Here is a 26,091-nt window from a genome sequence, read left to right as displayed (position 1 = left end):
ATTAGTGGCGTCTGCCAAGGTGTCTATGAGTGAGCCCAGCGAGCGCACGATGTCGTGCATCTTTGTGGATGCAAACCGCCAGTCCTCACTAGGTGCGGTAGGTGCAGAGTGCGGCACTAGTCAAGCCGCCGCATGCATACACCGCTATGTTCAAGTGGCACCCTCGGCACGATCGATATGTGCTACTATAGTGTGCAGCAGTCGGAAAGGCCCATCACGCCACTGCTATCTTTGAGAGTGTTGCGAGAAAGCTCAACGCCTGTCAACAGAGTGCGCGTGGTCTGAGGTGGCAAAATGAGATATTATCCAATTTACGTCCGACCCCATTCAATAAAAGTGAATCCATGCTATTTTTCAGGTGATGTAGAAAGTGTTCGATATGCACAATAATTAGATATATCCGTGTTCTATATAAACCGAGGTTTGACTGTATAACCTTAATTGTGGCGACAGCATGCTGAATCAATGACGCATGCCAGCTAAAAAACCTCTTTAATATGTACCCGCTTAAAGGGAGACGTGGTGATTAAAAGTTATCATTACTTATTTATGAACCAAACTTGATAAAAATTGGCATGCTTATTTAGTTTCTTCTCCTGATTCTATAAATGCAGTTATTTTTTCTGTAGGCTCATTCTTTCGTTACATAATTAAGAAAACAATGTTTTTTACGTCTTTTGTTCTTACTACAATAGATAAATAACCACTGCACAAAAATAGACAAATTACATATGGACCAATAGGAGAAAGCACAAGCTTCCCAACATAGGAAGAACTTTTATGATTGGATCAATATTTCTTACTTTATAGTGCACTGAACTCCATTGTTTTGAACATGGCCATGCATTAGTCACACAAAAGACAAATTTAAAAAACTTTAAACAAAGGAACTTGAAAAACTACTTCCTATGTTGGATGCTCCAAACATCTAGCTTCATGCTACAAAAAAATTAATATTATATCTATTATAGCTACGGATATGTCACAGTCAATGCCTTGCTGGGTGTGCAAAATTAGTATTTCAAGAAAATCAAGAAAACAAATAAATGTCACATTTAATTGTGAAGAGTCACAAATGTGTGCACGTACACATTCCCAAAACATTAGTAGGCTCCTGGGGCATAGTCAGTTTGGGCATTAGTACCTCTGTGGCGCTTTTTGAATAAGCACTGCACATTTTCTGCCAATGCACGCTTGTGTTCAGATGCCGCTGATCGGCGCCGGTCTTTTTCCTCCATGCGCTGCATACACTTTTGGCCAGGGTTCATCGAGAGTTCTTGCAAAATGCTTGCCGAGGTTCTTCTGCAGCCAGCATTGAATTTCATTACTGCTTCCGCCACTGCAGCCTCAATGCTGAAGAGTGATGCGTGCCGCTCCTTCGGTGCGAGCGCCCGATGTGCTTAGTCGCGCAGTTCGAGGTTCCAACGCGCGAAGTACCTAGCCGCGCAGTTCGAGGTGCCGACGCGCGAAATGCCTAGTCGCGGGCTCGAGGAGTCGACACTCGACGCGCTTATTCAGGCAGTCGGCGCTGATGCGCGAAATGCTTAGGTGAGGGTCCGAGAAGTCCGCACGCGATGTGCATGGTCGCCGAGTCGGAGACTCCCTATGCCCGAAATGTTTAGCCGCGTGCCCGAGGATTGCGTGCGCGATGTGCTTCGTCACGAATTCCGAAACACCGAGTGCTAAAAGGCCTAGCCGCATGTCCGAGTATTCCGCGCGTGAATCTTGGTCGCGAAGTCCGCGTCGCCGATGCTCGGAATGCTTAGCCGCGAGTCTGAAACGTGCACAAGCGTAGGGATTGGCCACGCTACTGCGATGTCCGCGTAGCGCCCGTTTTGACACTTCGAGATTACGGCGAGTGGAGACGTCCAGACTCGCGAGGTGCAAAGAGCCGAGCAGACGACGCGAGCGCCGGGCCAATGGCGAACCGCGCTGGAGTCACGTGGCGGTCGCGGCCAATCGCAGACTCCGGCACGACCTTCAATCATTTGCTTTTCGTGCGCATATTTCTGTATGGAGGAGATCGCTTTAGCGGCAAATTTGAAGACTGAGAAATGCGCTTTCCAACGAGACCAAGATGGCGGCGCTCGGTCGCGCCATTCCGGAGATATTGCGGCTTGAAAAACGCTGTTCTTTCCTGATTTCCGCGAGATTTTTCGACACATTGGCTGATAAAGCGAATTATTTAGAGCACTTCTAAGTGGTTTACAGTGATGATATTTGGGTATCAGATAGAAAAAGGGTTATAGAAACTGGAAATGTGATCTTCGAAAAATCGATTTTTTGGCAATTTTTCGTGATGCGAATGCCGTGGTCCCCCCTTAACACCTTCCTTTCCACGGGAAAATAGACAGTTTCTGGGTAGTCTAGTTAACGTTTTTTTCACTGCTATAGTAAAATCTTGATATTAGAATATATGGTATCAATTTGTAGGAGAAGGAATGTGTTTTGTAATAGCGTTATCTTCAAGCAAATATTTATTACCACTTCTTCTAAAAAATTATTGGATAAAAAATTTCTTATGAAAACGAGAAAACATTGATGCTGCTTTGCATCAAGAGAACATTAAAAAATTTTTGAAATATGCATTCTGAAGGAAAATGCAACATACAACATTCCTGCAAATATAAGCTTTCTATCTTTAGAACTTCTTCATACACAAAGAAAAACGTTAGCCCAAGTGGCTGTGGCGCCACCACGCAAACCGCCGCAGTGCTGACATGCAGCACTGCGGAGCGCAATGCTGAGGTCAACTCCCGTACGTTTTCTTATACAAAACTCCACTTTTTACGCCGCTGCCGGTAAGTGATACTTCCCAAGCGACGTTGACACCCTGCAGATAAAAGCTGTGATCTTTAGAACACAACGGAAATCTTTAAATTTGAGCGTGGCTGCGACAAAATGGTTTAGAGTACAAACCGGAACTTAACGGCGGATACTTGTTGATATACCTGGTGATATATCTGGTGATATACCTGGTGATATGCCTGTAGATACCTGTTTAGTGTTCCAGGATTATTCGACGCACTTTCGCTGTCCGTGCTAAAGTCATGAATCAAGATCATATTCCGAGTCGATGCTGCTACCACCATCACAAGATTCTCTCTCGGACTTGTCTGAATTCATAGAAATTCGCCGTTTTCGAAGGGCAGCTGCGCGCAACGTTGACGCCATGTTAGAAGCTACGAGCGCTCATGAAGCACGGCTAACAGCCACTTGAAAAATGCCACCGCAGTAAAAAAAAAAGAAACAAGAATGAAACTAGAAAAAAGTTCCTCTTTTAGGTGCTGGATGGTGCTAGCTGTCCATAAGCACTCCGAGCACAACAAAATTTTAAGTTGAAACCACTGACAACATGTGTTCGATGGGCATAGGCACGGACAGGAAAATGTTAAAACGTACTAACAGCTAAAACATAGTTCTTACGATTCCCCGACACAGTCGCCATTGAGCCTAATGTATTGGCTGACAGCTTAAGCCCTAGTGAGTTGTCGTATGACTATAGATTTATGTACACCACAATTACTTCTTGGCCCGTAACGGTTAACTGCGCTGACTCAGCTTGCAGTGTGGCCAACACCATGCTGTACTGCAAAATATCTCATGCTTTTTGAAAAGTAGAGACCTATTGGGGGGGGGGGGGGGGTCCAACAGAGCTCCTGGCACTGTGTAAATAGTGAGCTTGTTCACAGCTCCAGAAATGCTGTTGTCTGTTTTCGTGGAGAAGTATGGTGCCAAGCCACGCAAAATCTCACAAAACCGAAACTATTTTCGAAGTAATTGCCCAAGAATACTGTCCCAACAAGCGCCCCGGCCTAGTCACGCACTTTAGTGACGGCATGCACTTAGTTGGTGATCGTGCTGCACACTTTGGCACTTTGTGGCATCGAGTACCCCGGTTTAAAGGGACACTAAAGGTTACTATGAAGTCAAATTAAAGTGATAAAGCAATGCCCTAGAACGTCTAAGGCGTCAATATAATCGCGAACAGAGCTTTAGTAATGAAGAAATTGAGGTAAATGCATGACACGATTTGAGACCACCCAGCGACATTCCGGTACTAGCCCAATGACGAAGGCACTCCGCATCATAATTTATGTCACTAGTACTCAACTACTCGTATTAAAAAGATCATTTCATTAGATTATAAGACAGAAGAAAATGGTACTTGTCCACTTTTATTCGATTCTAAGAAAAAAATAAAATTTTAACGTTACCCTTGGGTAGTATGGGTGGTCGAAAGGTTTCGTTTTCACTCGACTCTGTGCGCTCGACACTGCGCCGCGCGCACTTTGGAGTTTCAGTTGTTTCGTTATCGTGTCGTGCTGTGCTGGTTCTGCTGGCTCGTGAAACTTGCATTTGGAACAAGCAGCGAGAATCCCACGTCCATGTGATGTCGTGGGATGCTCGAACGGTCCGCGGAACTTGGCCAAGGGCAGTTGCAGCAGCGAATCCAACGTTACTTATCACTGTGTGCCAAGGACTGAACATCTCTGTTCGAAGCAGTCAGGTGCCGTACCTCTACCACAGCGCGTTGGCAAAGAGCTGAAAAATTGTATAGTGTGCTCGCTGCACTTTTGTCCAGAGGATTACGAGTTTAACGCCGACTTACTGAAGTCGTGTGGAGTGCTTTTCAAAGCAATGCTTTCCCGTAGTGCTGTTCTGTCAGTCATGCCTGCATTCTCCGAAGCGCAAGAACAACTTCAGGTCGAAGACAGGGCGGTGAGTGCGGCATTTGGTTTTCTTGAAGGAAAAGCTACAAATGTGCGAATATGTACAGCCATGACATACAGTTGCCGTCGCAGTAGTACGCAACGACACCGGCAGCGCGAGCCCTCAGCAGCAGGTCACGTTCATCAGTGCTTAAGTCGCTGAAGTCAAGCCCAGCACCGCGAGCCAATGTGTCATTGCCAGGGTCATCCATTGCAACGAGCGTCGAAGTTGGCATTATAAAATAAAGAATCAGCTTAACGTCGCGTGCTTTCTCTTCCGCTAGGCACCATAGTTCCACTTTCGCGCTGCTGTCGGCTCTGCCTTGGCTTTGTTTCTGGCCGCGCATTTGCGTTTTGTGCAGAAAAGCCGTAGCGCCGACTGCGAGCGCTGTTTTATTCACCAACTGCGCAACGTCACTATGAGACCATGACGTCACCACTCCTCGATCGGAGGGCAGGCGATTTGAGCTGCGTTGGAGGTACGCGGATGCTTCAGAACGCATTTTCTCTTAAAAAAAGTCTCTTCGCATGAAACAAGCGTTTCGAGGTTTCTGGGATGGTATTTCAACAGTCCACGTTGACTTAATATTAACCTTTAGTGTCCCTTTAAAGGGACACTAAAGGCAAATACTAATCTCTAATCATGTTTTGCATTTACCTCGATTGCTCTATTATTAAGGCTCTGTTCGCCATAATATTGATGCCTTAGATATACTCAAGCACTAATGTATTACTTTAGCTTGACTTCGTATTTGCCTTTACTGTCCCTTTAATGAAGTGGCATGGTTTTGCTGAGTGGGAGATCACTGTACAAATGCGCACATCATCGGGGAATGCTGAACAGTTAATCTGCACAGCCCCTTTGTCTGCCACTGTGTTGTCTGTCAAAGTTTCTGAATGCTCCTTCAGTATCGCCAGAATTTTTCCAGCGCTTTGGGGGAAAAGAAAGAAAAACTTTATACAGTGAAACCTCGTTAAACCATAGTAGGCCGGAGCTTGGAAAAATTTCGTACTAAACAGTAGTGCTGTATAACCGAAATAGCATGAGACTGCCCACTTACCTGTCAGAAACAGAACTCTGAAAGGCAAAAATATGCAGTATTTATTCACTTAGTTGTGAATGGTTGTGCCACTTCGCGTGACAAAAGTTTATTTTCATTTGATGCCATGGCGGCCTAGCAGTGGCGACAGCGGCCTAAAACTTACTGCAGTTGTGAGCCAGGTTTTCATCCAGCCCCCTCTTCTTGGCAAATACCCACATGGGTGATTCCTCCTTGGCGTTGCATAGTCTCCGTGCATGGGCGCGGTAGTGCTGCAGAAGTTCTGGGGCAGCTTTTTCATTGCAGGGTGCTGTTCTCGTTGCGACGATTGCATTCATGAGGCTGACGTAATGCGCAGCTTCTGCCACTGTCAGACTGTCAGGCCTGGATCACCCATGCTGTCGCTTTCCATGTCGTCCTCATCACTGTTGTTAGGTGGCACTTCGGCAACAGAGGCAACGATGGCAAAAAGTTGAACCTCGTAGCCGACATCTTTTCGCGGTTGTTGTAACAGTGTTGCCAAGCAACTTCTCGCGTTCCAAATGCCACACACCATGGTCATGGTCAACGGTAGATCGCTGTTGCATGCCAGTGCCGACTACTTCGTGACAAGTTCGCTAGCATGAACGATGTCCAATTTTCCTTCTGTGCTTAGCACATGGTGTTTTTTATTCGAGCTTCGGCTTGTCGCGAGTCCTTGCTTGCATGATGCTGAAATGATGTTGATGTGGCTTCACGCGCAAACGCACATGGCACTTAGAGGCATTGTTCCGATCTCTGAAGTTTGTTGTTCCGACGGGCCGCCCGATTGGGACAACGCACGGCCGTGATTGCACGACGAAAAGCGGAAGCGCTATGTACTAGCCGATACATACGCAATGAGCTGGTACGATTTATGCGGATAAGAAACGCATTTGTTCAATGGCTGATGAGTCGGGGATTTGACTATTTGACTTTACTACTTTTAAAATGAAACTACTGTTTAGGCATGCACGGTTTAACGAGGTTTTACTGTAGTGAGTATTTTGGCCAACATTTCAGGCAACATTGCATTTATCTTTTCGTAGAGGGTGGTGGTGCACATCAGGAGACGCAAATTTATACATTATAGCCAGTGAATGCTACCGTTAAGGGCCTACTTTATATACTCATGTAAGGGTCGCATCCCCACTTTGCAGGACAAAATTTTGAAAAGATATTGAAAATGTCATGCTGTAAAGCGAAGTTAGTTCTGTTGCCGCTAGATGATGCTAGCTGCTTTTCCGTCGACTCCACTCGGGCCGGTGCCACCGTGCCATCATTTCTTTGTGTGGCAGGTCGTCGTGCCATTTTGCCTGTAGAGAAGGGAGCCCTATTTTGGTCAGTGCTGGTGAGGGACGGTGGGCCGGAATCTGAGGTTGTTTACTGCAGCGTTATGTCATTTGCGCTTCTCTTACTGTCTGCTACAGTTGCGGAAATAATACAAACCTTTAGCAGGCCGTCATCAGCTTGATTTGTGTAACACTCATTCAAGATTTAAAAGAAGTGCAGCCCTTGTTAGGCCACGTTCCTGCCAGGTAGATGATAAAGAGGTTTCAGTGTATATGCATTATTCATGCTGATAAATAAGCTTTTATTACCTTAAGACATTCATCCAGTTTTTCTCTATGTGAGTGCTGCAATGCTCAGTGTTGGCCACCTTATGAGGGATGTCAGGCTTGGAAAAAAATTCTGAATTATCACTTGTGACCCAGATATATTTACAAGGTTAGTTCATAGCAAGCTATGATTTGAATTGCTGAAGGAACACAGACAGCGTGCACAGACAGTAGCAAAGTGCAGCTGGAGCTGCCGCCTTGTTATTGTGAATGCCATGTTAGGGCCACATGTGGCATGGTCTCATTGTGGCACGAAGAAATTACTTGATGGCTTGCACTATGGTGGTTCCTGCTGCAGGAAAAAAACATGCCATTGCATGTGCATTTGATACTATGATCAGTCATTACAGATATGCATTCTGATACCAAATTTCTGTAAAGTGGTAATTGTGACCATGGAATCGTATTTAAATTAACTATTGCACATCATGTTTTTGAACTGCTAAGTTTCTCCACATTAAGTATGTGCAGCTTTGATGAGACCTAAGAATCTACTTTTCATTTTATTTGGTTATTATACCCTCAGGGCATACAATGCATCAGAGAGGGGAGTGGCTATCATCGCATACATAAAGAAAAAACAAAATAGGGCAGCGGAATACAGTGAGCAAATAAACAATCATGTCATAATATAAATTCTTTGCACAACTGAAATAGTGTTTCTAGACGCACAAAAAAATGTTATTCAGATTATGCTTGCAATGGATCTGTCGAAATGATCTGTGTCTGTAATGCTGAATAACGAAGCAGGAATTTGGTTCCAGTCATGGCGTGTTTTAGGAACAAAAGACTGGAAATAAGTAAGTGTTATGATGCGGGATGCTAACTTTGCTATGTGGTCTAGACTGAGAAATGAAGGGAGCTGGTCTGATCCAGTGTGCGTTGAATGCGCAATTTTTGTGATAAATTTTATGAAAGAGACAGAGACGTGACATGTTTCGTCGAGTAGCAAGTAAAGGAAGGTTTAGACTTAATTTCATGCTGGTTATGCTGGTGGTTATGATAGTTAGACATAATTAAGCAAACTGGGCGATTCTGCACCGTTTCAAGCTTATTGATTAGTGTAACGTGACTGGGGTCCCACACTGATGAGGTGTATTCTAAGTTAGGACGAACGTAGGTGAGTATAGTGGTCTTCTGAGTGCTGTAGGAGCAAGTGAAAATTTTTGTTCTAGAAAACCAAGCATGCGATTGGCTGCAGTTTTGAGGACATTCAGACATGCTGATTTGAAGAAAGGTTATTAGGGATGTGAACTCCAAGGTATTTATAACCAGTTACAGAATTTAGTGAAATACTGTTAAGGGAATGAGTGGGACAGGGGATTGACTGTGAGAAACTCTCATTGATTTACATTTGGCTATGTTCAATTCTATATTCCACAATTTCCGCCAGGTAATGATGTAAAGGGGTCAGTTTGGAGATTAGCAGCAGTAGTGTCAGAAGAAATGTTTCGTCAATTCACGCTATCAGCAAATAGGCAAAGAGAAGAATAGATTTTCTCAGGTAAATTGTTAATAACAATGGTCCTAGGACTGATACCTGAGGCACACCTGATCTTACGGGTGCCACTGGTAAATTAGCATCGTTAACAGCGACATACTGAGTTCTGTTAGAGAGGAAGTTTTCAGTCCAGTGGAGCATTAATGGTTCAATGTTCAAACGGCTTAAGTTAAGGATTAGTAGTTGATGATAGCTTATTTATTGAACTGTGTATTTTTATTTAACTTATAGAGATTTCACAGCTGTGCCTAGACCCTTGTCGGCTACATGTTGCCACGTATGTAGCTGTAGTCTGAGTTTTACGGCCTAATGGGTTGTTGCTCGTAGAAAAGAAGCCACTAGTAAATTAAAACATTGAGATGGTCTGATGAATTGCTTTGTCTTGGCACTAAATGAGTGTCTGTCATCCTTCTTTTTCATGTGATGGCAGACTGATGATGGTTGTGATGACTTGAAAAAGGGGACACAGCTGTTGGAGATATATGCTTTGGAGATCCAAATGTACACGGCCCAGAAGAACAACAAAAAGCTGAAAAAGCTTTATGAGCAGTCGTTACACATCAAGTCTGCTATCCCACATCCATTAATTATGGGTGTGATTCGTGAATGTGGTGGCAAGATGCACTTGCGTGAGGCCGAGTACGAGCGTGCGCACACAGACTTCTTTGAGGCATTCAAAAACTACGACGAGTCAGGCAGCCCGCGGCGGACCACCTGCCTCAAGTACCTTGTGCTGGCCAACATGCTTATGAAGAGCGGCATCAACCCCTTTGACTCCCAGGAAGCAAAGCCCTACAAGAATGACCCTGAAATTCTTGCCATGACCAACCTTGTCAGGTATGTCACTGTTGCAACAGTTTGGGGTGCCCAATCTTTCTGGACACTTTCAAATATAATTCCGAAAACCTCCTGTGTTTAACGCGCCCCCAATTCTACTGTATTTACTTGCATAATGATCGGACTCGCGCAATTATCGCACCCCGAATTACTTGCATAATGATCGGACTCGCGCAATTATCGCACCCCGAATTACTTGCATAATGATCGAACTCGCGCAATTATCGCACCCCGAACATGCCGCAGCAATATGTCGTGTGCCAAGTCTAGCTTATGATGATCGTGCTTGCCAGCTGTCTAATGCTGACTCTTCAAGACATGCCAAGCGGTCTGCATGCACCAAACAGATTCTTAAGCAGATGCTCTATTTCATTCCTTTCATCACTTTCCACACTTCCATGAAAAAAAAAAAAAAGCTACAACCAAAGTTGCCTTGGCGTTATTATTTGTAGGCTTTATAATGATTGTGGTCAAAAACAATAACAAAAAAAAGGCACCTTTCGATTCCTCTCGTCTGCTCTCGTGGGCACGCAACAAATCGCCAGCAGCAACGATAGTAGCCACGTTTACACTGATACGTTAGAAGTGTACCCTATTCATATTCCGACGCTTATAATACAGCTAAGATATTCGCCCACCCTTAGCGGAAACATGCCGTATTAGGATAGTAGTGAAGACAAAATGCTGCAGTTTTCGCAGCATGCCCGCCATGTGTTCCTATGTCAGTGGCAGCTAAGTACGCCCGTTTCTGTTTCTGTCTCCTCAAAGGGGACATGGCTACGTTATTGCCACAAACTTGTAGATATTAACAATATTATTCACTACTGATACGGAAGAAACTGTTTCTATGCATGTAATGTGCTCACAAGAAGAAAAATAATCGTGTTCAGCTTGCTGCACCAGCCGCCATTTTTGTTTTATTGTCCCACACTGTTACAGCGGCAGCCACCTGCTTGTTGACCTATTGTCATCCCACAGCAAACGCGAGATGAAAAAAAAAGTTTCTTTTCGCGGAAAAATTTAACCCGCATAATGATTGCACCCCTGCCTTGCGTCAATTTTTTTTACAAAAGGGTGTGATTATTATGTGGGTAAATATGGTAATACACACCTAGGTAGTTTCATGGGCAAGGTATCAAAATAAGAGAGCACTTGTATGTAACCTGCGCCCGATTTATAAAATAGAAATAAGCATGCCCCCGTGTTCACAATCAGAAACAAATGAGACGTGGGGAATTTATCTTTCACAGAAGGAATTTCACATTTTTTTTAATGAGCTGTCGTAATGAAAGTCCTGCATCATCGGTGCCATTTGTGGTTCATTGGCCACAGATATGAAGCATCCAGAGGCAACATTCTCAAGCAGTCACTTTTATGAATACTACTGTCAGATTGCAGGATTCTACATTGGATTGTCGAAGTATGCATCCAACAGCGTTCCTGGCACTTTGCGCAGATAGCAAGCTTGCACAGTGCCAGAAATGCTGCCGGCCGATTACGCTGGCGCATCCAGTGCCAAGTCGCACATAATCTCACGAAAGGGATAGTATCTGTAAATGTTATTGGCTGAAATTACCACTCAAGGTCGTAGTCGAGCACAAAATGAATCAGCAGTACCGTTAATCAAATTCGAATCTGTCGCCATTTTGTGATTGTAATGATTCTACATCGGACAGTTCTGATGGTAGGCTGTCACCAACACTACAAACACAGTTTTGATCTTTATCCCATTGTAATGCGCAGGCAATTTTCGGACCCATTTTTTCGGAAAAAAGCTGCGCGTTAGGTTCAGGTAAATGCAGTAGCTTATGCATGCGCAGCTCTTCACTGATAGATAGTGCTTATTCTGAAACGAACGCTGTTCAAATGGGAATTGAGAGTAACATAGTATTAGCATGAAGGTCTTGTCTCGCTTCCTTCAGCTCCTTTGAGCATCAAAAAAATATTGTTGATTTTGTTGGTTCTAAAATTATTGCTTCTTGAGGTGGCCTCTAGAGCATCACCATCAAAGCCATCAAATCTCTAAGCCAAACCCTAAATGTGGCCATGCGAAAGATGTGACTGGTTGTTGGTTCAAAGAAGCTATTGCTGAGGCCTTGCATATAAAGAAAAGGCAGCTGTCCTAGCAGATGAAGCTTGAATAGGAAAGCCTGTGCTCTGTAGAAGTTGATGCAATTCTAAGTGCCATGTGTTTTTAAAATGGGAGTTTTGTGTGATGAATCATAGTCGTCTGAGCTAGTGACCCACTACTCACACTGCTGACATTTCACTGATGTTTATTTAAAGCTGCTGTACTGCACTTAGCATTGTTTGTTTTGGAAAGTGTGCCTTGAAGAAGGCATCTCTTTATTGTCAGTGTGTTTGAGGTTACATTCTCATATCTTAAATGAGAAGAAAGGGGGTTGACTGAGGGGCCCGATTTTTATTATAAGAAGCCAACAAACATTGACACCAAGGACTACATAGGGGAAATTACTTTTACTTAATGAATGAGTTAAAGAAATGATAAATTAATGGAAATCAAAGTGGATGAAAAAACAACTTGCTGCAGGTGGGCAATGATCCCACATCTTCGCATTACGCATGTGATGCTCTACCAATTGAGCTACCGCGACGCCATTTTCCCATCCACTTTCTTGGGTATTTGTTTCCTACTAGAGGGCCCTGACAGTGTTAGCCAGCGCCACCACACACAAACCTTGGCGGCGGATGTGGAACATCCTTTCTGCCGCAGGCATCACGAGTATGTGATCTTTTTGGGTGAAGGCAACTGATCAATAAGCCCACACATGCTACCTGAAGGCATCAGTGTTGCTGGATTCGAGGATGTGAAGACGTGAGATCGTTGCCCACCTGCAGCAAGTTGATTTTTCATCCACTTTGATTTCCATTAATTTATCATTTCTTTTATTCACTTATTAAGTACAAGTAATTTCCTCTATGTAGTCCTTGGTGTCAATGTTCATTGGCTTCTTATGGTACACTTCTCCTATCTTGTTATATGTCGTACAAGGGTGGCAATTTGGCAAGTTGGTACATAAGGCTGATTGCCTAATAAGGTGCTGTAGCTTACACTACAACTGTTCTGAGAGGTCGCCTAGGACTCCGATGATTTCTTTGATAGAAGTGCACCATTATAGTCATGGAAGTCAGTTTTTTTTAAACTGTCAGTCCCATTCTGTGATTGTAAGTTAAATTGTTGGGAGAAAAATTAATACATAGGGCATTTGCTATCAGGTATTGTGTACAGCTACATACAACATGGATTTTGATGGTTGTTAGCCTGCTATAACTTTATTATCAGTTCCCTCGGTCAGAAAATGTGTGCAGTGCTGCCATGTTTCATGTATATTGCCTGGAATTGCCCATGCACGAGACACTTTGGGCTAGTTGTATGAGGCCTGACCCAAAATTAATGAGAGCTGTTTCTTTTTTCTGAATCACATATTTCTTTAAACATTCCAAAATGTTAATTATTATCGTACAACTATCCTTGGAACCCAATGGACCTGCCCCACCTCCTTAGCCATTGTTCAATATTGTTCAGTAACTTCTGCAAGCTCATGCCCTTCAACGCTTCCGTCGCATACTTCGCTGCGTGCTCCACATTAATATAGCACTCTTTATGGTCTCATTTATTTTTTTAGAGATAGCAAGGGGCAACATAAGAAGGATTGTATAAATTACGTAATATTGCCATCTCATTTTTGTCAATGTACTGCGTGCACTGTTGTGTAGGTGGGAGTGTTGTCGTGATGCACAAGCCACTCGCTTGAGCTCTTTGCTTTGTTTGAATTGCATCATAAGCTGCTGGGGCACTTGAACATGAGAATTCTTGTTGGCTGTCTCACCTTGCGATGCAAGCTTAGAGTGCGCAAGGTTTTTGGTATAAAAAAAGCTTCCCAAGATTCAACAGAACTTGAAGCACATGCAATTTTCTTTAACGTCTGTCTTCATAAAACTGACGCAGACAGCGACAGAGGACAACTAATAAAAGCAATGCAGGGAGCTGGCGAAACTTTACGCAAGGGCACAGCTTGGCCATCTAATGGAAACAGTAGTGTGGTGCGCACATCTAGTTGCACTTTTTGCTGATAACTTCCTCTCTGTCTCAATAAAAAAAATTCTTGTTACTTTTTGTTCTCCTCCCCTCACCTTGTATTTTGTGAAAGATTTTGCAAACATAATTAATGCCACTGTGTCCTTGCAGTGCCTACCAAAATAATGACATCAGTGAGTTTGAGTTAATATTGAAAACCAACAGGAGAAACATAATGGATGACCCTTTCATCAGAGAGCACATTGAAGGTTAGTGCAAGCATTATTAAAGAACTTTATTACATAGTGCTATTCCTTGTCTTTACTGTTGTTTCACATTTTTTTTTTTCCACAGACCTGCTTAGGAACATTCGAACACAAGTCTTAATAAAGCTCATCACACCTTATACTAGGATTCACATACCTTTTATATCAAAGGTACGTTTTCTACATTCATTGCTAATCATTGGGTGACTCTTTTTATAAGTATGTTTATTTATATTTATCTTTTTTTACCAGGAACTCAACATAGACTCAAGTGAGGTGGAAAATCTTCTAGTGTCTTGTATTTTGGACAGGTGGGCATCTCGTGTCTTCATTTTTCTCTATTAGGCAATGTGATGTAGTGCTGTGGTTCTGAAACTTGTTCTTGCAGTAACCTGGCAAATGGTGGTTTCGTATGTAGCATATTTGTATTGTTCTTGTGTGTCATGGCCACAATGCAGGAGCACTACCTTTGACACTTTGTTGTGACAAAATTATGGATGACAAAGGTTCTTTCTTACATCGCTGCATTGTTCTACTGGAGTATATGAGCAGTTAGAAAAATGCAGAGTTTTTAGTAGTACTGCAGCTAGCTGATGGCTTGTGCAAAAGTCTGTGAAATGTTTGCTAAACTCAGCATTGCAACAGCCTGAAGCAGCTTAGGCAGTGTTAGTAATGTGAGGTAAATAATATCTTGGCATCGTCAACTTTACAATTTGGTGACATTATTTTATGAGAAAATTCATTTACTTTAGGGACATTGATTATGTTAGACATTCCTTCAGTGTTTTCCTAACAAAAAACGAACCACATAGTAGGTACTGTATTTACTAGATTCTAACGCCCTCGATTGTAACATGTACCTGTTAGCTGCGACCTAAAGAAAAGGAAAAGTCCTTTACAGTACCATGCACCTCATTCTTTCATGCAGGAATAAAACTTTCATTTGGAAAAACAATACATAAAGTTGTGATAAATAAAAAAAGTCGCAGTTTCGCCCGAAAGGCGAAGCATTAGTTACGATAGCTAATTCGTAGACAGATATATGCAAAGTAAGGATAGTAGTTTTATTGGCCGTATAAACATTCAAACATTCACTTACTGACTAAATTAACAAGCATGGTGTCGCACGCACACAAGCAAACATGACCACTGCTCACTCAATGACCGTGGAAACTCCTATCAAAACGCTGGAGTGTGGATGTGCGGTATCAGGAGCAAGCGAATTGACCTTTGTGCGGCGTCTAGCTTCAACACGCACTAAGTGACAAGAACCCAGCACGATGCGCAGAGATGCGTAGAATCTATCTCCATCGTAGATCGCTTTCAAGATAGGGGCCGCAAGCCTTGCCATACGTAGCTGCAGCCAGAGTAGAAAGCTTCTCCTGCTTGCGCCAGTTCCGCATGCAAGCTTTATGAACTCTGAATGGCCACGATGCAGCCCGATTTCCGTCCGTCTCCGCACATGCGTTCACTTTACATTTAATTACAGCATCGTGATGAACTTGGCATGTCTTTGCAGTTGACACTTCCATGCTGATAGAGCAAATGCAAAAAACAGGAAGACCGGGAAGACTGACAGTTGCACTAACCTAAGCACACATACTACAGCTCATGGAGGAAGCTACGGCAGCTAGGCTTGAAGCGCGTGCGAGGCGGCTATCTTGAAATGCCGATGGCGATATGATAACGCAGATTTAGGGTCGTACTCGATTCTAACACACAATTTTTGGCCCCATTTTATCGGAAAAAAGTGCATGTTAGATTCGAGTAAATACGGTGTCTGTGCTTTTCAGTAGTTTGGCATTAAAGAAGCCAGTGACGGTCATCACATGTTTTCGTTGGAAAACGTGATGAGCTTTTGTTGCCAGCTGTACGATGAGCACCTGAACACTTGTTAGTTGCTGTTAAACACAACTAAAGAAATTATTCCTTGCTGCTTAGATGCTATCAGGAGATCTGTGTGTATGTGTGCATGTCATTGTAATTATTTGCTTATAAGCATCAAGGTACATATTGTACATTAGAGGAAAGGGGCAAAAACAAGGATATACTATAAATACATAGTAAAGTAATGAAAAAGGAATGATGATTTAAAGGGTCATGATAACCAAAGTTCATGGCCAAGTACAAGGACCTATTTCTTGTGAGCAAGTATCACTAGTAGTGGTGATGTCTTTAGAATGCTGTCGAGCATGGCAACCTAATGTCAGTTACACACATTCGTGCAATAGGTGCATTGAAACCATTACATACTATTAGTTTTGGTGCAAGGAAACAAGTCAGACTACGATATAACAAACTATTTCCATTTTCCTATCTTAGTTCCATTGCAAACAGTTTTTTTCTTTGTGATTTAATGAAGTAATTTCGTGACACGGTTTCGATTTAACGAATCTATCAGCCATTTGAAAAACACATACTTTCAGTCTGCTTAGCTAGTAAATCTAGAAAAAAAAATATTTTTGCCAAACCTAAAGATATTCCAAGTGTCCTTCCGCATTAAAAGTTTGATTGACATAAGAAATCCAGCGACGATTACGATACTCGCTAATGCAAAATTTGATTTCAGCTCTATACGTGTTATACGTGTTTTCATTTCGCTATATATTGGTTGGTGTGGACAATTGGTCTCGTGCGGCATGTTGCAAAGGGAGCGAAATGTGGCGCCACTGCCTCACTAATCTGGACATGTGAGAGCCAGTGCATGGGTAATGCATGCACGCAATTCATAGAAGCTACCGCTGACAAACCTCTCAGGCAACGCATGCTGCTCAGGCACCATCCCGTAGCCACTGTTCCTGCGCTATGCTTCTCACGCTTTTGCTACATTCTCCTCTGCTTTCCGCCTCTTAGTTCCACTGCACCTTCCTTTCTACTTTCCTCCTCGGGCCTCATCTCTCTCGCTGCTCTTTTCATCCCCCGCTGCACGCCACGTTTGCTCTCATCTTTCGCTGTGCTCGTTCGCTTTGCTACGCCTGAACGCCGATGCTCGCGGCAAGAAAGGGCGCCCTCTGAAAAGTTCACCAATGATTACGATACTCCCTAATGCGAAATTTGAGTGCAGCTCTGTAAGTGTTCATTTTGTGTGTCAATATTTTTTATTATGATTATGTAGGTATACAGTTTATATTAGGAAGAGAACACTGTGAGTAGCATAGCTGGTGTGGACAATCTGTCTCATGCGCGGCAAATGGAGATGGAGCGAAGTGTGGCGTGTCTGCCTCGCAAATGATCAGATCGCGAGAGGCAACGCGATCTCTGATAACCTGTGCCCCATCCCTGGAACTGCAGATGAAATCGCCTACGTTGATGAAACTGTAGATGAAATTGCGGATGCCGTGGCTGCCAGCAACTCAGCGCATGCGCAAGCCGTCTCCCCTTCACTCCTGCTCCACTTTCCGCCTCATGCTTTCACTGTATCCTCATCCTCCATTTTCCTCCTCGCACCCTCTTTCATCTTCCGCTGACCTCCGCGTTCGCTTTCATCTTTTGCTGTGCTCATCCACTAGGTTACGAGTTATGACGCCAAGGCATGCCAACTCTCAACCCACGAACAGGCATCTAAGAGCTGCATTCTAAAAAGCTGTCAAAGCACTCACGCCGAGACGTGCTAGACAGAACACACCGCTGCTAGACTGGTGTGCTATTTGTGATATTAATAAGTAACTTGTGGAGGCCACAGAGAACATGGTATCTCATAGTGCTCGAAAAATCACAAGAGCTGACTATTCTGCGCAAGGGTAATGGGAAGAGGTTGAGGGGAGGGTTGGGGAGGTAGGCAGGGGTCAGAGACGCACGCCTATGCAACGCTGTCCAGGAGGCGTTGGCCTGTGGGCCTTCTTTTCCCTAAAGGCACACTCGCATCAAAATCGGAGTCACCTGCTTTCCTCTTGCCCACTGCCTGCTTTGGCCGCTCCTCCTTCGGTGTGAATGTGCCTTAACTTGTGCTTCTCATCCTCGCAAGCGGGCCATGCACTGTATCTTAGAGGTAATGTGCGGCAAGTTCGTAGGGTAAGCCGAGACTGTTGGTGTTTTGATGTGCATTGTGCTCCCTGCATCTAGTGTTGGCAGTCGTGTAATCTGTAGTTTCCAAGAGACGGTGCCAAGCGTTCATTCACATTTTGACAGCGAGTTCATGGTCATCGAGTGAGATCTATTCATGTTTGCCTGAGCGCATGTGACGCCGATAAAACTAAGAACCTTACTTTGTGTAGTTGGCTCTTTCCTATTGCCATCAGTGGTCAGCCTTTCTGGCAAAACTCGGGACATACATTCGTATCTTTTTACGACGACGAATTAGAAAGTCTTTGCCCCTGTTTTTTATTAGCCAAAATAAGGTACATATATTTCATTTCATTTCATTTTTATTTCCTTAAAGACCCCCTGTAGGGGGTTTTACATAAGGGGTGGGGTTAACATGAGAAAGTAAAACTTCTTTTTTTTTTTTCATGACAGGTGAGATGTAACTTTTTCTAGGAAGGTTGATGGACAGGTGATGGCTGCAATTTCAAGGGGAAGGTCGTTCCAGTCACTTGCTGTTCGGAGGAAAAATGACTTGGAAAACGTAGTCGTACGGGCACGTTGGCGTGAAACTTTCAGCGGATGACCAATTCTGCAAGATGTGCGTGATGGCAGTGCGCAGATGTATGGCTGCTGTTTGAGCTGGGAATAATAAAATTTTTGAAATAGGCACAGGCTAAAAATACAGTGACGGAGGGAAAGACTGCATAATTGGGACTGTAGCTTGAGAGATGAAACACTAGTATAGGATGAGTATGAGCGGTGAATGAATCGGGTGGCTCTGTTTTGCACAGCTTCTAATGAGTCAATGAGGTAAGCTTGCTGTGGATTCCAGATGGTGGATGCATACTCAAGTTTTGGACTGATTAATGATTTATAAGCAAGTAGCTTTACATTCTGAGGGGCATCATTAAGATGACATTTAAGAAAGCCTAGTTTTTTATTCGCGGACGATATTAGCTTTGTTACGTGCTCGCGCTTATTGCTTATAGTGATGCCGAGGTAAGTATAGGACGGGACAAGTTCGACAGGACAATCGGAAATCTTATAAGTAAATAAATGCAGGTTGTGACGACGATGAAAAGACATGAGCTTGCACTTATTGGGATTAAGTGGCATCAACCAGTGATTGCACCATGATTGAATGTGGTTAAGATTGTCAAGAAGGGATTCTTGATCAGCAGTATTAGTAATTGGGGCATAAATAACGCAATCATCGGCGAACAGGCGGACATGACATGATAAATTTTGTGGTAGATCATTAATATAAATTAAGAATAGGAGGAGGCCAAGGACAGTTCCCTGAGGAACGCCCGATGTTACCGGTAGACGGTTAGAGGAGTAGTTGTTAATAGTAACGGACTGTGAACGTTGTGTGAGGAATTCTTTTAACCATGGAATAGGTAATTTCGCGATGCAAGTTTAGTCTGGAAAGTTTTAAGAGTAGACGTTGATGAGGTACCTTATCGAATGCTTTGGCAAAGTCTAAAAAGATGGCGTCAGTTTGTAAGTTAGCATCAAGGTTGGAATGAAGATCGTGTAGAAAGATGGCAAGCTGTGTCTCACATGATAAGCCTTTTCTAAATCCATGTTGGGATGGCGTGAAAAAATTTATAGAGTCTAGATGTTGCATTATCTGGGAGTAGATGACGTGTTCCATTAGTTTACAAGGGATACTAGTCAGGGAAATGGGGCGATAGTTTAGTGGAGAGTCTCTGTTACCTGATTTGAAAACAGGAACGACCTTCCCCATCTTCCAGTCGTCTGGGATAATACCTGTGGCGAGTGACTGAGAAAACAACAAGCATAAAAACTTGGATGAAATGTTCTTAGTGTTTTTGAGAAACTTTGTGTTAATTTCGTCGGTTCCGGCTGACGATAAAATTTTCAATTTGTTGATTCCACACGAAATGCCATTTGGATGAAAAATTATGGCTGGCATTGCTAGTTCAGTAATGGAAGGTAGTGAAAGGAATGTGTCTTCGGGTTCTTTCGTGAATACTGATGAAAAGGCAGTATTAAATATCGGCACACTGAGCATAACTAACAGAGTCGCCGTTATCCTTAGTAAGGGTGATGCCGTGCGATTGCTGGGGATTTATTATGTTCCAAAATTTTCTCGGGTTAGTTGTTATCATTTTGGGTAAGTCGTTGTGAAGAAAGAAACGTTTCGCGCTTTTCAGTGCTGTCAAGTATGCATCTTCAGCTCTGTAATATTTTACCCATGCAGAAGAGCTGGGTCTAAGTTTAGCTGCACGGTACAGCTGCTGCTTTTTATTTTGTAGTCTTTTGAGCGTTTTGTTGAACCAAGGATTTTGGGAATCAGAGTTGATAGTGCACTTTGGAATAGATCTGCTCGTTAGATCACTAATTTTGCGTTTGAAGAATGACCAGTTTTTGTCGACTGTATGCTGATGGAAGTGAAGTTCAAAAGTGGATAAGAGGGAGTTTAATTCATTATTTATTGCTACGTAGTCGGCCTTATCATAAAGCTTTATTGTTTTTTGTTTTGGACACTTTCCTTTGAACGGTAGTAATACTAAATGAGGCTTGAATAACTTTATGGTCACTGATTTCCCTCAGGTAAGTAATAGAAGCTAAGGTCTCTGGATGACTAGTTAGAATGAGATCAAGAATATTTTGTGAAGTCTCCGTGATGCGTGTTGGCTCAGTTATTAGCTGTGAAAGATTAAAATTGAGACGTACATCGACAAGTTCTCGAGGCTCTTGAGAAACGGTAACGTGAGGTTGGTGCCAGTTTATAGAAGGGTAGTTAAGGTCACCGAAAAGAATAATTTGTGCGCTTGGATACCTAGTGGTTAATTGTAGCAAAACACTGTTAAACTCACAGGAGAAGTCGGGGCTATTATGTGGCGGTTGATAGCAAACACCAATTAGTGTTGTTATTGGCGCAGTGCGGCAAATGAGCCACATAATTTCAAGGTGAGATGTGATGTTGACAAGCGAGAATGGTAGTTCTCGATTAACGGCAACTAAAACACCGCCCCCTCGAGAACCCTCACGGTCATTGCGAAAGAGGCGAAAATTCGGCAAATCCTGCAGAACTTCAAAATCGCTGATGTTTTCGTTGAGCTATGTTTTTGTTAGTACAAGTATGTTGCTTCCAGACGACGATACAAGGTTAGATACAATGTCTCGTTTGGGAAGGAAGCTGCGTATATTTGTGAAAATGACGGGAAGGCAAAGGGTGGTTTGGGAGTTGGTTCTAGGATGACAAGCTGATAGAGGGCATTGTGGGGACCAGCGTCGAAAAGTTATCTGCTATGCGATTTTCTTTACTGTGTTTGTCGTTTCGTCGAAGAAATAGCGCTTGGGCCTGATATGAAGCGTCTTATAGCGGAGCGAGAATTTATTAGTTGTTTCTTTTGAAAATGCAACCAAGTGCTTTCGAATATTGTGGACGCGGCGGGTATAATCTTCACCTACACTGAAGTTCGTTCCTTTAAATTTGGGCCCTTTAGATAGAATAGTTTCTTTTGTCTTGGATGATATGAATTTGACAATGATAGGGCGTAGATGGTTTGGGGTATGACAGCCAAGCCAATGGACGTGGTCTATTGCTTTGGGATCCAAGGCTATTTCCAGGTGTTCTAAGCAATGATCAGTGATAATTTTTTCAGACTCTGCATATGTTTCACGGGGGGATGAATCGGGCCGACCGTAGAAAATCTGATTTTTCCTGCTGGAGCAGTTTTCAGAATCGTCAAGACGAAGCTGCAGGTCTTGAACCAAAAGAGCTGTCTGGCCAGCTGTTGACTGAATGATTTCAACTTATGATGTAACTGTAGACAGATTCTGGAAATGCTCTTCGAGTTCAGTGAGGCAGGTATTCAAGACGGATATTGTTCTGTCGATTGAAAGCATACGTCTTTTTATATCTTGCAGGTCAGAGATTAGTGTTGCCTGGCCATCGGACAGCTTTTTCAATTCAGCCAGAACGACATCCAATTTGTCAGGTCCAGGGTTAGTTTCAACATCACCAGCAAGGAGTAATAAGGACCGTACATTATGACAACATTCGGCACAAATAGCGGTCAAACACTTAGGGCTCGGCAGCTGTATCAGGAAATAATTACTGGATTTTTTAGTATATTCTACATACCTAGCATATATTCTACATACCTTATACTATTTTGCCATTTAGTCCTCGCACCGGTTCAAACATTTGTTCCATTGCAACGCCAAATTAGATGCATCTTTGGTATAGTTCGTCCAGCTGGCTGTGGAACCACGGTCAGACTGTCTTGGCTTGATCTTTGCACGTGAATTGCTGTCCTGCCAGGAACTTGTTCAGCGGACTGAAAACGTGGAAATCACTAGGGGTGAAGTCCAGAATGTATGGTGGGTGGTCCAGACTCTTCCAGTTGTCATCAGTCAACGAAGCACGTAGCCTCCCTGAACTCTCGACACAAGCACCTCACACTTCTCAAAGCGAGACACCTTTCCTTATACATGGGCTGCATTTCCCTCTGGATTTCGATGGCCGTTTGTCTCTTGCTCCATAGAAAAGGAATCGCAGCTCATTGCTCATACACCATGGATGTGTGAAGCACAACCGCCATCGTCAACAACTGAGAGAAGTGCCATGCCACATAGCTAACGGCAGATAAAGTGGAGCCCATCCAAGAAAGGTGCACCGCTGGGAACGGATGTGTTGACTTCACATGTTTACAGCCTTAATTTAGCTAAGAAAAATAGGGGCAAGAACTTCCTGATTCGCCCTCGTAGTTTTGTTTTTAATTTGTGGGCGCCATCTCATCACAGTTGTGAGCAAGTGCGGTCAGCCACGGTGTCCCAGGATTTACGGTGCCGCGAGATGCAACGCTTGCTAATCTCGGAGGCCGTTAGCCACGTTGATGCATTGCGCTCAGCACGATCTGCACTGCACACATTAGCGCCAATGACTACGCTGTTATGGCCCAGCCTTCTTGCGATTTGTTTATGTGTGCTTACTGATGAGACTATCCATCAGGAATACTCTGAGAATTTGTGAAGTTGTTTTTACTGCTGAAAAATTGAAACCTTAATTCACAATATTATGAAGGTTTTTTGCTGCAAATACAACTTCGTTATATTGAAACTTGAATTTGGCATTTTACCCCTTTCCTACCACATTTTTCTCATAATGTCATCTTGTCATTCTACTTGTTGCTTTGCTTTGGAGCAGCATGATCCAGGGTCGCATCGACCAGGTGAATCAGGTTCTCGAATTGGACAGCAAGGGGCAAGGTGCCGCCCGGTACAATGCGCTGGACAAGTGGACAGCTCAACTTGGGACATTGCATCAGACGATCGTCAACAAGATCATGGCGTAGCACACGGCTGGCCTAGACCTCCGCCTCTCAAGCTGTGCGAGTCCTTGAGTGCAGTGACTACATTGTCCACCTATGAATGCCTTCTCTGCACGGCGTCCACTTGAGGTGCAACTTCTAAATCCTACCATCGCCGCGGCTCTGTGGCAGTGGCATTATGTCAGGCTGGCTCCTTGATCCTTCCTGGAAACTAACAAGACTTGTGTTCAGCCAATATACACTTGCAAATTGTTCATCTGTTGCTGTGGCTCACACAAATTACAGGCACAAGAGTTTGATTCAAGCATATATTCCGATGCTTTTCTTTTTTATGTGGAATACTTTGCTGTTGGAGAACCAAAAGAAGAGCGCCATGCCAAGTGTGCTGGTAGTCCATGGTCATCATGGCAGCCACATGTGATGATGCTCTTCACATTGCTGTAACTGTTGAAAATTATTCCTGGGGCTCTCTTCATGACGTCTTGCCAATGTTGAATCCGCCATTTTGCCTGCTATGGTTGGCTCAAGGCAGGACCATGTGTTGCCCCCTCCCCTCAGTTAGATCCTACAGGAGTGTATGGCGGGATTTGACTGCGACAAGAGAGTTTAAAGGAGCCCCAGTGATGATGACCTTCCAAATGGCTGATAGTCACTTACTGGAGAAGCAATACCTAGGCCTGGTTTAGTTCACTCATATTTAGCTTTCAGCGCTGCAGTGCCGCAAAATGCGTATGGAGATGCCTTGACCTTTGCAAGCAGTCACAGAGCCCCACATCTGCTGCTACGCACAGCTTTTGAGTGTGTGTAAATCGCGTTATAGAGCAGGCAGGGTATGCCCTGATGTGTTGAAACAGTCACTGACCCAGGTTCTAAATGCTAGTTCACAACGACAAGTCCCTTTTGTCTTGTCTCTGATTTTCACCTTTTTTTTTTCTTTTTCCACTTTACCCTGCAGGAGCAAAAATACTAGCTTTTCTTTTTAATCATTGAATATGAAACAAATGTGGAGCAATTGTCAGGCTGATTGTGCTGCTTTTAACTTGTGCTGTTTTGCTTGAATGCATCGGCATCCAGTATTCTGTTCACCTCACATGTCCTTGTTTTGTGGATAGCATTTTTCTTCTGATCTGTTGTTGGTCTTGTCTTGTACATAACAGTTTGCCAACAGGACAGCAGAAACATTTGGTGGTTCTGGCCTGTTGGCAGTGCGCCTCCTTCCATGCTATTTAAGAGTGAGTGATAGACTGCTTGGGTTTGTAAAATAAATGCTGTGCCAGAGAGTTTTGACAAGGTGTGGTCCTGTGTGTTTCTTTCTTTTTCTTTCCCACAATCACGAGAGCTTTTTGTATGTGTTAACATAGAACTTTATTTACTCCTTCTTTTTTGGTTATGCGTAGCTGTAACAAACAGCCAGTCTTCACTGCAAATAATTCTGTAGGATATTGCTTGATACCAAAGGCCACCTTAATTCGCTGGTGAACATAGTTTAGCGTATTGCTTGATACCAAGAGGGTGGCCTAACCTGAAAAATGAGAAACACTTGTTATTAACAGATCATGTTGCTTGCAACCTCATCATTTGGCCAAGGTATGTAGCCAGAGCTACCTTTTGCATGTAGTACCTAGACGCAGTGAGAGTACACCATTCTTAATGGGCCTAATGAGAGCAGCATTCCGGGCAAGTTGGTATTCCATTTCTTTAATGATATTGCGCGACACTAAAAAACGACACGGACGTGAGAGAAGACGACGACAAGTGGAAGTACATCTCTCTTCGGTGCGAAGTAAAACAAAAAGCACGCAGACATTTCGTTTTTTTTTTCTCTAAACTTCAGTTCGTCAATTCAAGGAACAGATCACATAAATAACTGTTGCCTTCAATAACTGTCGAAGTCACGTGTCACCACGAGCGAAGTCACACTGCGGACACGGCTACGTCACCGTCCGGCGTGAAGCGCGGTCGCCGCGAGGGAAAGGGAAAACGGCGTCCGGATTGAAATTTCAGAGCTTTCCGCGGCACATGGCGATGTAATATGCAAACACAATCGTTAGAGCGCATTGTATGCACTGCGCTTGTCGGCTCAAAATGGCCAGACCTGGTGAGGGGCCCTGTAAAAATTCTGCCTGGAAATACATACTGGAATACTTTCACGGAATGCGTGATTCAATGTACTGGCGAGATGGAGTACTGGTAGCATGTGGTCATTGCACGCAGTTCTAGGACAGTTACATGGTGTCACTTGTACTCGGCCTTAGAACGACGCTCGAGTGCGGCCACAGCTGCAAGGTATGATAGACTGGTTTGATCACAACCTCACACATCTGAAGAGCGTGCGCAATTCGGAACCAAAGCTCGAATCCTAGCAAAACGACGACAACGAGACTAAATACTCGTGAAGATTGCGCTAAAAACGAGTTCAAACTTGAGAAAACAACCACCAGCGTCGCTGTTTTGACGGCTTTCACTGCATGGAACTGGCTTTACTTTTTTTTTTTTACATGACATTTGTTTGTGGGCTGTCCTCAAAATTTTGAGGAATAATTTTGTACATAATGAAAGACAAGGTATGAGCAACTTAGGTGATAAAAGGGCGGTTAGGTATGCGTGCTTTGAAATTATTTTTGCCATAAAGACAGTCGAGCGCAGACGCCGGATTTTCTACGACACGGGGCCCTTAATGCTATCGCGTTAAAAATTAACCGATGATTACGATGTTTCCCGAATGCA

General features: G+C 43.6%; 2 protein-coding genes across 3 annotated transcripts in view; one reads left to right on the top strand and one right to left on the bottom strand.

The window, feature by feature from the left end:
* Window positions 1-24,654, top strand: part of alien (COP9 signalosome complex subunit 2 alien) — a 31,369-nt gene extending 6,715 nt beyond the window's left edge. The window contains exons 6-10 of the mRNA XM_075680423.1: window positions 9,321-9,727; window positions 13,938-14,035; window positions 14,121-14,203; window positions 14,285-14,343; window positions 23,241-24,654. Of these exons, the coding sequence (XP_075536538.1) occupies window positions 9,321-9,727; window positions 13,938-14,035; window positions 14,121-14,203; window positions 14,285-14,343; window positions 23,241-23,388 (795 nt within the window). The 3' untranslated portion in view covers window positions 23,389-24,654. The remainder of the gene's footprint in view (window positions 1-9,320; window positions 9,728-13,937; window positions 14,036-14,120; window positions 14,204-14,284; window positions 14,344-23,240) is intronic.
* Window positions 24,655-24,717: 63 nt separating this feature from the next.
* Window positions 24,718-26,091, bottom strand: part of LOC142571800 (uncharacterized) — a 29,454-nt gene continuing 28,080 nt past the window's right edge. For both annotated transcript variants that reach the window (XM_075680425.1, XM_075680424.1), the window contains exon 7: window positions 24,718-24,886. In XM_075680425.1, coding sequence (XP_075536540.1) covers window positions 24,882-24,886 — 5 coding nt within the window. In that variant the 3' untranslated portion in view covers window positions 24,718-24,881. The remainder of the gene's footprint in view (window positions 24,887-26,091) is intronic.

The sequence above is a fragment of the Dermacentor variabilis genome, chromosome 2, assembly GCF_050947875.1.
Source record: "Dermacentor variabilis isolate Ectoservices chromosome 2, ASM5094787v1, whole genome shotgun sequence".
Classification (NCBI taxonomy): domain Eukaryota; kingdom Metazoa; phylum Arthropoda; class Arachnida; order Ixodida; family Ixodidae; genus Dermacentor; species Dermacentor variabilis.
The sequence above is the reverse complement of the archived record's forward strand: the minus strand, read 5'-3'. Positions and strand labels throughout refer to the sequence as shown.